Raw genomic sequence first — 15,990 nt, forward strand, 5'->3', positions numbered from 1 at the left:
CCCATCACACCCCTAGGGCATCAACAGAAGACAAGAGTGTCTCTTCTCCCATGGGGGTCTAATCATTCTACAATAACCACACCTCTTATTTTAACTTGTTCCCTAAAATAATTTTTGTGGGGGTGGGTGGGGAGAAAAGGTATGACAGGAAGAGGCTGTGTTAGAAAGAAAGTGGTGTTAAAAGGTTCAGAGGTGTTCCAGTCCTCTACTTGGCAACGTGTGACAGGCATGTCTTTAACCCCATCAACACCTGTAGTACTTTCTTCTTTGAATGCAACCACTTTCAACTCACAAGGAGACTAGATGACTACTTGGCTGGGGAGCACTGAGCCAGAGGAGGCCTTGCTGATTCTCCAGATGGGTAAGGGGAACCCTCAGAGTTTAAAGGATGAGATGAAGAAAGTTCCCTGTTTGTGCTCTGAACTGCTTCTGAGGCATGAGTCTATGAGAGGAGACCTTTTGGGAAGTGAGAAAGGGTGCAGAGGCTGATGTGGGCAGCAGTATACTTGGTGTGCAACTCGTCCAACTGTTTCCTTCCCATTATTTCTCATTTTCCAATGCTTGCTGGAGTTCTTGTTAGTTAACACTTCTAAGGAAGAAGTCTGCTTCATTAATTGTCAGTATACCTGGTGCCTTCTTACCTGCCTTATTTCTAGTACCTTCCCCATGCCCATGAAGACTGACACTTAAGACTGAAGATGTAATTTGGGGTCACCAGTTTGAAAAAGGCCACTTATATAAACTCGGTGGATATGGATCTAACAAGAACGGAGCACAGGAAAGAGCACTTTGAGCCTGTTCCCCGTCCCTGTAGTATTTTGCCTGTGACATACCATAATGAAAGGGCCTGTCTCCCCTAGCTGTCCCGGAGGTTTGTTTTCATAGATAGTCATGGACACAGATTGAAAAAGAAAGAAGGTGGCGACTTCCTTATAAAGCCGAGAACACTTGTAGGGAGCAAGTACATGGCAGCGGGAGGTTCCTGGAAGCCTGCCTACGGGCTGCTGAGTCCTTGGAAAGGGGGCAGGTTTGCCCTGATGGATCAGATACTTATTTCTAGGAGGCAGACCTTCCTTTGGGTAATAGGACACTGGCTGCCAAGGGTTGAGAACCCACCCAGCAGAGTCTAGCTTTGGAAAGCTGGGATCTGCAGCTGAGTCCGTGCTCAGCAGGACGCTGCCTTTGTAGGTAGCCGCCCAAGGAGCATAGATGCTGTATGTGGGGTGCCTGACAGGACCGACCCCCCATGCTTCAGTTCTTGACTCGAAGTGGTGACAGCTCCCAGGAAATGCAGCCCGCTCCCAGTCACTGTGCTCTGTGCTGTCCAGGTGTGTCATTTTGTCTTTGATAGTATGATGTGTGGGCTCTACGACCTCAAGTCAGAGCTGAGGTACTGTGGGAAACTCAGCAACAACTTGTTCAGCTGAGACTCAGAGCAGAAAGTAGGAGACAGTCTGCTCTCTGCTTTTATAGTCTATTATTTGAGGAAGGGTGAGAAGATACTCCTTTCCCAAAGGCAAGAGGTTCAGAGAAAAAATATCAGTGGATCTCATCCCAATTTTAACCTAGTTTTTTTTGTCCAGAGAACTTAGTATCCCTCCAAAAAAATTAAAATGTTTCCTATATGATACTTTACTGTTGTCTTAAAGAAAAAAGCAACAGTATGCATTATATATAGAGATTAACCTTGCTATTTCAATATGTAAAACTGAACAATTCTTTTTTAAAACCAAGAAAGCTAAGGATAGATCAGATGACCTGCTCCAAATCAGTCTTCCCACTCTTGGTTAAGATGGCCTCACATTCTAGAAAGAAAATGAAATTAAAATTCTTCTATTATATTCTCTAGATTATCAATTTTTTGTGTGTATGTCTGGCCCTAACTATGTAAGTTCTTGACCAATATGTGATGTAAATGTCTGTCTCAAAGTCTTTCCATCTTCATAAAATTCTTTCTGCTCATGTTTTGGGGGGAAGACATCTGTTTCTCAGCACATATGAGGGGTTAAGCTGCGTCACATGTGTTAGCACGTACACTGATGCTGGGGACCACGGCACAGCAGGGGGTGCTGCCCTTTTCCAGGCGGTAGGTGGCATGGGTTGGCCCTGCGTGCAGCAACGGCAACAAGAGGGTCATGCCCATCCCACCAACCTCTGACTTAAGTGGTCCAATTTTCAACTCTCCTTGGCCTCTTCTCCTTTGCTGTGGCTCCTTCTCTTTTGCCTAGAAATATGTTCTCTTTTTCAAAAATATCTTTTGCCTAAGAAATATTTTAAACTTACTCCTTCTATTGACCCTGCTACTTTTAATCAGGAAACTTCATGAAACTGGCGGATTTAAATCCAATATACAATTTTCACCTCTGGTCCTACATCCGCTCTGTCTACAGAACTATGAAATTCACCTCAACACTGTAGTTAACTGGCCACTCAGCCACCTCATTTTTGGCTAAATACAAATGCCTCTCCTCTGCTCTCACCTTTATCATCTCCCTGTTTGAAACTCTCCTGCTGGGCTTCCCTGTCACCATGTGACTTTGGCGGCTCCCTCTGCACTGCCTGGTTTGGCCTGTCAGTCCCACAAACAGTCATTAGTCATGGCTGTACACACCATCCCCTTCTCTGCTTTGTTTGGTGATTCTAGTTTAATGATCTTACCCATCCCCAAGCTTACATCAGCCGCGTTACCTCTGCCATTAGTTTTCAATCCGCTGTTCTAGCTCCATTCTCCCTGATAAAACTGATGGTCATGTATCCAACTGCTTGTTGGAGATATCTAAATGAAAGGCCTGTTTGCATGTGCTTCAGCTCACCATGAGCAAAATCAGGTCTCCTTCCACTAGGAGCTTCTCCTCTTGAACCCCCTCTCTGTGATGAAAACTCAGTGCCACTGGGCCCCCAAACTAAACATGCTTCTGCTTCTTCAGCCGCTTCCCTTTGTCCTTCCTTCCTTCCAGGGCGACCTGAGTCCCAATACTGACATTCATGTATTCTCGGTCTTTAAATGGCTCTTTACTGCCTGTGGGGAAGGTTCTGGCTCCCCAGCCATGGCTTTCAGGGCCCTCTTGGGTTACTGTTTTCCATACAAATCATGCTTGTGAAAAATGAGGTGAATTTTCATTTGCTAAATGCTTTTTCTTTATTTTCTCATGTTTGATGCATTTGTACATCTCCCATTCCATTTCTACTTCTCAAAATCCTACCTAGTCTCTAAATTTTGCCTCAATTGTCAGCTCATCTATTAAACATTTCTCCCATTTCCTCAAGATAGACTCTCTCCTGTCACTCGTACCTAGTACCTTATGACTTTCTGCTCTTCAACTAGACCATCTAGGTTGGTGTGTTTTGCTTATGTTTTGCCTGAGGCCACTGCATGGAGTTTATAGTTGTTCATGGGATTAGGCCATGATGTATTAACTAAACATTTCTGTTTTGTTGCTTTCAAGTCTTAAAACATGGACCTTAGATCATAAATCTCTAGGAATTTGTGACTAGAAAAAAGTTCTGTTGCTTCCCCATCTAATACAGAATGCAATTAAGTATTTAATCCATGCTTTCTACCAGCACTAGCAGTGATAACATGTCATCAGGCAGCAATATGGGTAATTTAGTGGGAGAAAATTTCACTGGGGGGTTGTGCTATACAGAAAACACACCACAGAGTGCATACGTACAGCACAAGGGGATGCGCTGTGGATTTGCCCCACAGTGTAGGAGACTGCAGAGCGACAGAGACTTACTAACACTTGGACAGCACAGACGGCAGAGCCACTAAAAGCACACACACAAAAGAACCAGAGCCAATATCTAAAAGTATTAAAAAGTGCACCCCAAACAAAGCAAGAACACAGCACTGAGTGGCGGCCCTAAGAACACATGGCAGGGTCTGCCTGCCCACTGGCGAGTGGGGCAACAAGCGGTGCTTAAGGAACAGGTAGAATCAGCCCAAGTGTGGGCTCTGTGGTGAACCGTAAGTATTGCTGCCCCCTCTGCTGGGCAGCTTTATTAAGCTTTAAATTAGTTAAGGACTATTAAAGAGATTCTGGTCTGCTCTAGGTCAGGGGCATCTCATGAACTGCACAGGCTGCCCATCCACCGTGCAAAGCCGTTCTGATGGCATGAGGTAAGAACACTCTGGCAGATCAGGACACTAGAATGAGTTAGAGAACTAGCTGTGGTTCTGACTATTTGGATGAGCACACTTCTCTTGTTCTTGATGATGAAATTCAAAGGCAATTCACATTAAAACATCTAATGCAGGAGCCATCAAACTCCCCTAACAGTTGGAAGATAACTGCATGCTTTTTTTTTCATAATCCTAGAAGCAGGATAATCAATGCCAAATAAAGAACCATTTACTAGACAGACCACTCTCCCCAGTATTTTTTTCAAAAATGTTTTAAATGCCAAAGAACTTTTGAAGTATTTGGTTTTATGAGATGCTTCTGTTGAGAAGCCATGTATACTACTTTTTTCTGATTTTCCACTTACCAAATTTACTGTAATGGTGACTACTACTCTCAGAGCTCTCTGCTGCATTAAATGTTTAGAAAAATGGTACAATTTACAGAAAGAGGAAGAAAGTTGACAAGATTCACTCCTCTCCCCACCTTAGCTTAATTCATAAAATTTTAACGTTGTTACACAAAAAAAATGGTTAAACTTTTTTCAAAGGGTGTAGAAGTTATAGTTTACATTTAAAGGCTAACCAAATCATTTACAATAATGGGCATTTAGCTAAATAGGTTTTTTAAAAAACTAATACTAGAATATAAACTATGTGAGAGCAAGGATTTTTGTCACCTTTGCCCAATGATGTGTTCCGATGCCTAGAACAGACTCAGGTATATAGTAGATGCTCAATGAATGTTTCATGACTGAATGAAAAAATATCAGGAAATTATAGGCACTATAGTGACATTTTATTGATGGAACATTTTACATAATGTTCAACTCCATTAACATTGATGAAAATAAACTTAAGCCCTACAATGTCAAGAACAAGTTAGCATGTGGGATCCTAGAAAATAAGCACAAAGTGTTGAAATTTATAGGAAATGAGCCAAGAATGAGACATCAGTTCTGTTTCTGTAGCAGTAGGTTGTAGAGCTGTTTGATTCAACCCCACAAATAGCTAATCTTAACAAGTGACTCGACTCTACCTAAAATGCTTGAAAATGTAGCTCATAAAGGAAAAAATGGACTATTTTGAGATTCACTTCTTTTTCTTGATATTAAGCAATGAAAAAACATAGACTTAAGGAGAAAATAGGAGGTTAACAGATCCAGGTAATCTTAAAAAAAATTTTTTTTTAATTAAAGTGTGGTTAATATACAATTTTATGTTGGTTTCAAATGTATATCACAGTGGTTCAACAGTCCTTGTGATCAACTTATAATATTGTGATTGCAAATTATTGTGCCCCTTTATTCCCCTTCCCCTCCCCTGCTGCACCTGTCCCAACCCCTCCTCCTTGGTAACCATTAGTCACTTCTCAGTGTCTATGAGTCTATGGCTGTTTTGTTCCATCTGTTTTGCTTTGTTTTTATTTTCTACAAATAAGTGAAATCATATGGTATTTGTCTTTCTTTGCCTGGCTTATTTCTCTGAGCATAATACCCTCTAGATCCATCCATGTTGTCACAAATGGCAGGATTTCTTTTCTTTTTATGGTTGAATAATATTGCATTGTGTATATGTAGTACCACATCTTCTTTATCCATTCGTCTACTGATAGACACTTAGGTTGCTTCTATATCTTGTCTTGGCTATTGTAAATAGTGCTGTGATAACCATAGGGGTACATATGTCTTTTTGAATCAGGGATTTTGGAGACCCAGATAATCTTGAGATGAGTAACTGATCACTCAGTTAATGCAACATTCAAGTACAGTATACTAGGAAGTACCCTGAAATGTTACGTGGGATCTTGTTTATCTAACCAGCGTAGGCCTATTGAGAACTACCTGGAGTTAGGAAAGCATGCATGATTACAGAGTGCTTACAAAAGCCTCCATTAGAGTAGATGGCTCTTTAGGAAATGAAATGCCTTTATTTGATATGAGACTCTTACTTATTCTATGTTACAACATGATAACCTTTTGAAAGTCAATCTTCATAAAATTATTGGAGTAAAACTGCTTTTTATGACTTTGTGCCAATGAAAGTTAGTACTGATTCATTCTTCAGAAACCTGTCAGACCTGAATAGTCACCTGTAAGGTGTGGCTATTTCTCAGAACCAAATCCTGGGTCATGAGTGGGTGTATTGATCCTGTCAGATGTTACCATAAGGAACTCTGGTGCCTTCTCAGAGGTGTTTGTGCACTGTACTGGGCTAAATAAATGGCTTTGGAACACTTAGAACATTTTCACTTTGCTATTCAGATGAATTAATAAGTAGCATTTGAAGGCCTGGATGTGAGGTATGGCTCCAAATGCAAGGGGATTACAAGTAAATGAGCTGTGCCTACTTTGAAAGAACTCACTGTAAGAACTCACTGTCTAGAAGATGAAAGACAGGGATGTGCCCACAAAGAACACATGTCAGGTGTCTCAGGAGAAGTATGAAGAATGTACTTTGGTAGAACAGAAGGGTAGATGTCGTTTATACAGTGCGACTTTCTTACTCGACGCTTCAGCTTTCCCTCTGTCTCTGCCCTTAAAGGCCTCTTGATAAAGCTCATTATAAAGAGTCTGCATTTGACCCAGGTTTAGAATTAGTTAAGTATTTATGTTAGAAATAGCATGTGGAAGTGATTAATTCTTCCCAGAAGGCTTCATGGTAGAAGTGGCATTTGTAGCAATTCTTAAAATATTAGAGTATTAAATGCAATTTATTAATTACTGTAAAACAATTTGACTGCAGTTTAATTTACAGAAGTAATAGAAACTATACTTTTTACAAGTGCATAAAAACACCAGTTGTATCTTGGCGCACTGATTTCCCCAAGCACTGGCTGAAATACTTTAGTGATAGAGGATTCTCAGGGGAGGAATTCAGGGTGAAGCACTGTGGGCAGGGAAGCCAGCGGGCGTGAAGGCATGAAGGCCTACAGGGTGTGGGGGGCGGGGGGTGCTGGGGCCGTGACAGCTCTGCGTGATGGGGAGCAGGGCAGGAGCACCCTGGGCACTGTGCTGAGCCCACATGGACCACAGGGCAAATAGCTGGGCGGGGCTGTCCTGTCTGCCAAAAGGGCAAACTGGACAGAGGGCAAGGGTGGAGCTGGAAGCTGATCTGCCGGTACAAAGGGGGTGAGGACATGGGCTTTGTTCAGGGCATTTGGAATGGGAAAAAGATGTTTCAGAGACAGAACCAGAAAGGCATGGTGTGGCTGACCTGCAGGGGGCTCTGGGCGGGGGGAGGGCAGAGTGGGAGGGGCGTGGGCCAGCGGCAGAAGAGGGCACGAGTAGGTGTGGGGACTTTACTGTCAGGGCTCAGGAGGCCTTGGGATCCCACGTCCCTTGTCTGTCTGTCTGTCTCTGTCCCTGGCCCCCTCACACTCCACCGGGCGTTACTGTCCCTTGCATGTGACAGCTTTCAAGAAGGCAGACAACATCTTGAAGATGGGGAAAAAAATATTGCCTAGAATTTAAAGTGAAAAGTATTTGAGGAGCTAAAGGCGGGAGTGGAAAAATGCTTCCTAGAATTTAAAATGCCTTACACTATCAAAAGAAATGATCCATTATCCTGAAGTGTGCACTTGATTGAGTGTACTTACAGAAGCATTTGGAGAATTCTAAAACACTAAAGAAAAAAAAAAGGAAAGTAGAGGAAGGTTGGTGGAATAATGTGGTACATGAACACAATACTATGCTTTAGAAAGAAACTGCCAAAGAAATGTTTGTATGAGGTAATAATAATGTGCCCTCCTAAGCTCTTAGAATTATGAGACAAACAAATCTACTAGCTGGGTAGGAGACAAATATTATCATCATGCTTTAAGACCCAGCTGCACACCCTATAGACAATTTTGCCCCTTTATACCAACACAGAGACACATTCCTCAAAAACAGGTTCAAAACTGGGTAAGAAGAAATGACCCAATAATTAATTAACTAAATAGAAGACTGAGGTAAACAAAGGAAGAGTTATTTTATCAAAAGACAAGAAACATGATTAAATGAAGCTTCAAAAGACCCACAAGGAACTCGTAAAAGGCATAATATGCATTTACCTGGTTTTTATTCTTTCATGATTTAATTTCTAATTTTATTCACTACCATCTGATAATTTCATGAAACACTTATTCTAACCATGGGCAATTTAAACTATTTTAATTTTTATTTCAAGGCCTTGAGACAAAGGAACCTATTTGTTGCCTAAGGGAGTTTTTTTTTTAACAAAAAATTAAAGCTTAATCTTTCATGTTTTAGAGCACAGACTGTTTAAAGTCATTTATAATAATGCTCTAGGGAGACTGTTCCTGGGTATGCAAAATTGAAATGATAAATTTACAATTATTAAGCAAAATTAATAGTTTGGGGGTATTGGATTGTTCCTTCCCTTTGTAGATGGATTTGTCTGAAGCAGAAGAGCCAGGGTGAGCCAGGGCCTAGCTGGGCACTGCCGTGTGTCTTCAGCGTGCTTCACGGTTTGACTGGACTTGATGATGATAGTAAGCCCTGTTTTTTATTATTTAAAAATTAATAATGGCATTGGCTGTGGGAACTGCTTTCTATTCCTTTATTTCATAGGAAGTTGCTCTGATGACATGGAGGGTCATGAATTTTACTAACTATGCTTTGTGACTTTGAAAAGTCCCTGATGGAAATTAGACAAATAATTTACTTACACTTAAATAGCAGATTTTTTAGTTATACTTAAGAAAAATAATTGAGATGTAGATTTAAATTGTTTCTGCTGCTGCACTTCAGGATTCTAATGAAATACATTCAGCCATTATGCAAAGCATCCCTCATTGGAGAAGAGAAAAATCACTTCCTGTGGTACCTCCATTATTAGCAGAACATGTGAAGGTCAGGATGCTGCTTCAGAACAAAGGGGAGGATGCTGCTGGTAGCGGGAGAAAGGAAGCAGCTCAGCACACACTTCCTCTTTCTCTAAGGTATCAGGGAAAACCTGAATGTGGCCAAATCTATTTAAAGTTCCTCAAATTCTTAGGCCATCTTCCTCAGTTGTTTGAGTACCTGGCATTTTAAAAAGGTCACGACATACTGGTGCTGGTGGCCGTCCAGGGCAGATGGGTGGGGGTTGCGGGCAGACCGCACTGCTTTGCACCTGGCTTTCCTGCTGGGGTGTCACTGCCACCCTCCTGCCTGGCTTGGCCGCACACTGCTGTGGCCCTGCCGAGGCCCCGTCACCCCTCTGGCTCCCTGCCTCACCCCCTCTGGCCTCTCTTCACAGCATTTGCCTGTCACATGAGGGACACACGCTGATTTCATGTCCTCCCAGTTCCTGTCCTAGATGGGGAGACTCCTGAGAGCAGGGAGCATGTCTGTCCTGTTCAAGCCTATGTCCCCAGCCTGGAGACGGCCACATGGTAAGTTTTATCCATCAGTTAGGTTGTCCACCTGATCAGCTCACGCCCTCACTGTCACTTAGCTTCTTAAACTGACAAGTCCCCTTTTAAAGGAGAGTGAAAGGTTTGACTTCTAATTCTGATGCCCTGGAACCAAGGAACATTCCAACCCAGGTCTCACAATGGATGAATGCATTTTAATAAAAAATAGTCACATGAAGCTTCAACAAGCAAACAGACCACATGCCTTTAACCAAGTGTTCATTTACAATAACAGTCTGCATTTGGAAGGGCAAAATAAATTTGATGCAACTGCAATATTAAATATTTTTGAAGACATTTTAGAGAATGAAGTCAGTGCTCCTATGTACTGTTGTTATGAGATTATTACACATTAAGGATAAATCCCCTGGCTTCTCCTAAATATCTCTTCAATTTCTCCCTCCAAAGTATCCAGAGGGAAATATATTAGATACCCAAATGTTTCATAAACAAACCAAGGCTACTTTTGAGCAGCCACAGGCTTCACTGCTCCCTGAAGTCAGACACCCTAAGAAAGTTGGGGTGTAGTGTGCTGATGCTTTCATTTTGCACTTTTCTGAAAGAAGATCCCCCACTATTACAGGAACATTTTTTCCAACACTTAGCCAATCTTTGGGCAATAGCTGATAGAGGGTGATGGAATTTTTAGTTAGAAAGGGGCTTGGAGACTGTCCAGGCCAAGTCCTCCATGCACCAGAGGAGGAGGTGAGGTCATCTATCAAGGTCTAGAAAATTCAGAAGGAAGACAAGCCAGCAAAACATCTTTTAAAAAACAAATCATGGTATCTAAGCAACCACATTATGTCTGGCATGAATGAAAAGAAAAAATGGCATCTGCTTTTGAATAAGGCAACAAAATTTCTGAGGAAAAAGACTTTAAATCACACAGTCCAGAACACGACCGCCAACTAAAAAAGTTGGTCCTCTCCAGACCAGGCATTTTAAAACCAAGCGTGAAGGGTGGAGCTGGTATCACATCCAGCACTGGAATAATTATGGATTTTAAGATTTCACAGAAAATTCTTAAATTGTGAAGGAAAAAGAGAATAAAAGCATGAGTAAGGGACAGACAGGTTTTTCATAATGGTGAAAACAACAAAACCTTTTCTCACTTTATCCTTGGAAAATACAAACACACATATTCAAACTTTACGTCTCTTTGCAAAAAGAGTGAAGTTCATACCCGTGCCCAGTACAAGTTCCCTGGCTCTGTGTGATAGCACCCCTTGCCCTTGGCCCCGGGCGCATGCCATCCCCCTTACCGGGACTTGTGAGGGCTCCCAGGGCACTGCTCGTGGTGGACAGAGGGTTTGCATTTGTTGTGGTGGCTGAGGTCTGGGCTGCGGCTGCAGCCGCAGCCAGAGTTGCCAGATTCTGCAACTGAAGAGCATTCATGCCTGTGGAGGGAAGAGAAACGCAACTTTAGCAACAGGCCCACTTGGCCAGGCTCCAACTTAGAGAGGGCAGAGGCCCCAGGCACTAGGCCCTGTGATGGCAGACCCGGCCCCAGCTGTCTCAGCGATTCATGTGCCACCCCGCTTCTTGGCAGAGTCACCTCGCTGTGTTGCTGTGTGCTCTCACCCCACATGCGCTTCCCACACGTCTCCTCTTGGGGCTGGAGAGGTCATCAGAAAAGGTAAGAGGGATTTCTGCGTGGACTGGCCACAGCAGGGCTCCCACCATGGAGGTCTGGGCACGGACCCTCTGGAGGAAGGGCCTCAGGGCAAACTGACTTCTAACTGTGCCAGCTGCACAGGAGGCACTACAGACGGAGTGACTTCACTGGCCGAGGCCTCCTGCTCTGATGTTGAGCTGATGGGGCTTCCTGGCTTGGCCATTGTGCCAGCTGGGCACTCTGGGCACATTACTTATCCTCTCCATTTCTTGCTTAGTGAGTGGCGGTGTTAACTGTCCCTTTGCTCATGAGGTTGTAATCAGATTACATAAGATGATGAATGCAAGTTACTTAGCTTAGTGACTAGTAAGATGTAAGTGCCCAATAATTGTCAGTACCTATTGTTACTGCTACCACTACTGAACTTCTCTCTCCAGATGTATTTTAACTGTGTGTGCTCTAAAATGTGTGCATAATAGGAATTCAAATACTATTTGATGAATAAAAGAATAAAAATGTCAGTGGTGTAACATTTTTACTTATATTTGCATTTTCAAGTTATTTGTATTTTAAAGAGGACTGCTGTTCACTACAATGAATCTCAGTTTAGTGAAAAGTAGGGAAAGAACAGCAGAGAGAAATGATGCTTGGCAAGGCCAGGAGGGAGCAGCAGAGATCTGGGGGCGATCTGTGGTGGGGAAGCAGGCGGTGCCTGAGTGGTGCTTGGGCCAGGAGTCTTTGCTGTCTGCTCCCTGCTTCGGTTTCCAGAAGTTCTCTGAAAATCCAGTCTTTCTCCATGATTCACGTCACACTAATGTACATTCAAGAAGAAGAAACAGTGGTTCTCTTCCTATATAAAATTCCTCATATAAGAAGATACTGGAGTTAAGTAGTTAGCTTAATTTTACCTTCTCATGTCTGAAATTCATGTACTTAATCCAGGTGTATTGAGCAAATTTAATCTGCTTTAGAGAGAGGCACCTGTTTACAGCCTCCATATGTTGGGGGAGGGAGTGGAGGGAGGGGCAGGAGAATGTTCTAGCAATACCTGCAAAAACTGCAGATACTGTGTGGCTCAGAGTACAGCTGCTAGGTTCACTTATGCTGCCCCTTTATCCTGGTTGCTTCCACCAGGACTTAACTTCTACTCAGAAAAAGAGTCCCTGATGCCTTTGCAGCAAAACAGCTTCTTATTTTGCTCAAAATGGTACTCTGTATTCCTCCACGGGACACCCAACACCGTTGGCTTAGGGTGAAGGACAAGCACCTGTTTTTCAAAATGTCGTAGTTCCTGGGGATGCTGAGAAGCAGGACACAAGTGTTTGTGGAGCCCTGTGAATTTCTATAAGAAAAGTGCTGACTTTGGCAACCGTGCTTTCTCCATCAAATGCAAGTGAACAGGCCTCCACATGTCCCAGCTGCCGCCTGACCTGGGGCAGTTGCCTTTTCCAGGATCAGCATGGCCCCCAGGGGCGATGATCAGTGTGACTGGCAGGCACATGCTGAGATATGCTGTATGACATCGAGTGTGCCACTTTTCTGTGCTTCTCTCTCATCGCATCCCCTGGCCACTGCCTCCCACATGGTGCGCATGGCATGGGCCCCAGGCTGCTGCCCTCAGTACTGCGGCACCAACAGGAGGCTTTCATCTGGGTGCTCCTCCCCTTCCAGCCAGGGGCAGTGATCTGGGTGGCTAGAAAGGCAAAACGCTGAGATACACTGTATGAAATCCAACATTGTGCCAAGATCAAGATGGCAAAGAGAGTCGGAATACCAGACTCAACTTCTCATCCATCACTTGGGTAAAGGAAAAACCTCAGAATGAAGAAATGATGTACCAAACAGATGCACAATATGCCTACTTGAAACTTAAGATTAAAAAAAAATTATTTCTAAGGAGAAGGGCATGAAAATTTAATTTAATGTTCACCTTAGGTAATTTTGTGTCTTATTGTTCATAGAAATTACCATAAATCTGCATATCAATAAGCGAGAACAGATGTCAGTTGTTACAAGTGCTTGCCAATCAGGTCTGTTAAAAAGTGACAGATGGGTGGTTATGGAACATTCTCATAAGGCCTATTAGCACATTCGCAGGAAGTGTCTGTAGTGCAGGGGCTGGGAGACTGAGCTTTAGGAAGGATGGGATCTTTGTGGGTCCACAATGTACACCTCATGACTCGAGTGTCTCCAAGGCAAGCTTCTGATGTACTTTTTGCAAGTATCTTCCCCGTTTTCCACTTGCTACAGACATTCTAAGACCATCTTCTGTGGGAATGAGCTGCAAATTGATGGAAGAATGGCTGGTTGTTTTAACCAAAATACTGGTGTTTTGCAATGTTATTGTTACTTTTAAAACTTGGACTGGAATTCTGGAAGAGAATTACCACCACCTTTACTGAGTATCAGAAGTGAAGTGAATCAGTTTTTGCATGTTTATCAACAGATAAAACTCTTCTTCATCATAGCTTCATAATCTCTGTAATTCCTTTTATTCCTCATTCAAGAAAAAAAAAATTCCCTGAACAAAAAGCAGCCCAGTCCTGATACATTTGAAATGAGGTCCAGAATGAAGCGAGGCAGTTTTCCTATGACGTCTCTGAATTGCTTCTTTTTGAACAGTTTTGGGGCACTCTCTGCATTGTTTATCCACAGGTTGGATTTGTTTGTGCTTTGTCAAGTTAGACTGCCTGTGTAGGCGAGTCAGGCAGCCCACGTTCATGCAGACAGAACTGCTTCGACCCTCCTGGGGTGCTGCTCTACAAGCTTCCTGGCAGCGGAGAGCTCAGGGGCTCGATACACTTGGAATTCAGACCTGCTACTTACCAGCTTAGCTACTTTGGCCAAGTTTGTTAATTACCTTCTCTAGCCTCAGTTGCATCACTGTAAAAACGGGATGCTGGTGGTCCCCACCTCACACAGTTGTGGTATCTAGGACTTCTGTATCTTGATCCATTCTGTGGCACTCACTGATGTGGCACTTTGGCATGGCAATTTAACCGCTTTGTGTGTCTGTTTTTCCAGTTGTAGCGTGGTAACAAAATGGTGGTTTTGTTCTTGATATGCTGTGAGTGTAAACTCCACGAGTATTCCAAGTAGCTTTTTTAAAAGCAAAACTGGAAAATACCCTAGTTTTTCTAACATGATGCTTTTTTTGAAATGATGACCATTTCAATATTAGAGATGACTGAAAAGCCACTTTTCCCTTATTCCTTTCTCTTCAGGAAAAAAATCCATATTCGTAGCTCAAAATCAGAGCCCAGGTTTCTCAGATTTCAGAAATTTGTGCAATGAATACCACAGTTGGGTGAGAAATGGAGTTTTTACTGGAAGTTTTAAGAGGGGAAAATAAAATCAGTCAACTTGAAGGATGCACAAAAAATGTAGACCTAAAAGCACTCATCTTATAAAGATTTGATCCTAATTTCTTCTGCTTTTATATTCCATATTTAGTAAAGGTCCATTTTATAAAGTCATTGAACACATTTGAAGTTATTTTTAGTTAAAAGGAAAATGTAAGTTTACTTGAAGAAATAAGTATAGTTGATGCCTCATTCTATTTTATTGGCGTAACTACTTAGGAACTTGTCACCTAAACTTTTCTTAGTGTTTCTTTTTTTTTTTTTGGCTTGATTTTCTCTTCAAACAGAAAGTGTTTTACTCCTTCAAATGAGACATTTTAGACTCTGGTGATAAATCTCAATCTCCTGAAGGATAGACCTTTGATTTGAGAGTTGTTTACAACAAGCTATCATTGGCTACAAAAATGATATTACCCCATCTCGGTGATGGTGTTCCAAGCTTGACTACCTGAATTTTTTACATAGAATTTATTATCTGGCACTGTAAGACACGCACACTGCCCCTGAACTCTGCAGGTGACCACTACCCTATGCCACAAACTCAGTCACCTGACAAGCATTTTAACTCAGGTGAGGTTTGCAAGGAATTTCCATATGTTGCTTCTACTCCATGTGCCGTGTGTTATGCGTTCTGCAGCATGTTTGATATTGTGCATGCTATTTCCAAATCCTCAGTACCTCTCCCATGAAGATACTGTCATTCATTTATATGTTTTTGGTGATGTAAGGCTAAAGTCATATTTCTTCACTAAAACACTGGGCCTCTAACTTAGGCTCCACTGGGAATGTATCCAAAACAAATTTGCATTTGATGATTTGTAAATGTATTCACCCATTCACTCAAACATACTCAGGAGCACCTCCTAGAGCACTGAGGACCGAGTTCACCGGCCCAGGCCGTGCCCTCTGGGAGCCCAGCTGACTGGGGAGTGTTCAGAGCCATGGGGGAGGGAGGTCGGGAGACTTTAGAGGTCCGTGGAAGAGGGGCATGGGCAGCCCTCCCCCAGGGGCAGGTGGGGAAGCTGCCTCTAGAGAGTTACCTCTGTTACCAATCCTCCAAGTCACATGTTAATACTTATTTAGATGGCTGGCGAAACAAAAGTTAAGCCCTACTTTGGGGAGAAAATGAGAGAGCAGGTGGTCACATAACTTGACTTTATTGGGAATAAAAATATCCCAAAACACAATGCTTTAAATACTCAGGAAAAGGAGACTTGATCATCTATTTGAATGAAGGGCAGCCTGTATGGAACTCGCCAGACAGAGCCTCGACCTCTGCATCCTTGACACTCTAAATATTCAAGGTGTGGGTAGTAATGGACCACTCAGCATTTGATTTTACAGCCTGGAGAGACTCAGTGTGCTGCATTTTGTGTTGAAGGTTCAAGAAAGGGGTATTTTGGAGAGCCCAGAGCACTTGCAGAAGGACTTTAAGTTAGCCACCTGCGCCATGCACCTTCTAAGGTGACCCTCAGAAACCCTAGTTTTT

At 42.7% G+C, this 15,990-nt stretch overlaps 1 protein-coding gene across 20 annotated transcripts in view; it reads right to left on the reverse strand.

The window, feature by feature from the left end:
- Window positions 1-15,990, reverse strand: part of CELF2 (CUGBP Elav-like family member 2) — a 735,687-nt gene that overhangs the window by 21,676 nt on the left and 698,021 nt on the right. For all 20 annotated transcript variants that reach the window (XM_073229339.1, XM_073229334.1, XM_073229337.1 and 17 more), the window contains one exon: window positions 10,787-10,921. In XM_073229339.1, the coding sequence (XP_073085440.1) occupies window positions 10,787-10,921 (135 nt within the window). The remainder of the gene's footprint in view (window positions 1-10,786; window positions 10,922-15,990) is intronic.

The sequence above is a fragment of the Manis javanica genome, chromosome 2 (assembly GCF_040802235.1).
Source record: "Manis javanica isolate MJ-LG chromosome 2, MJ_LKY, whole genome shotgun sequence".
Lineage (NCBI taxonomy): Eukaryota > Metazoa > Chordata > Mammalia > Pholidota > Manidae > Manis > Manis javanica.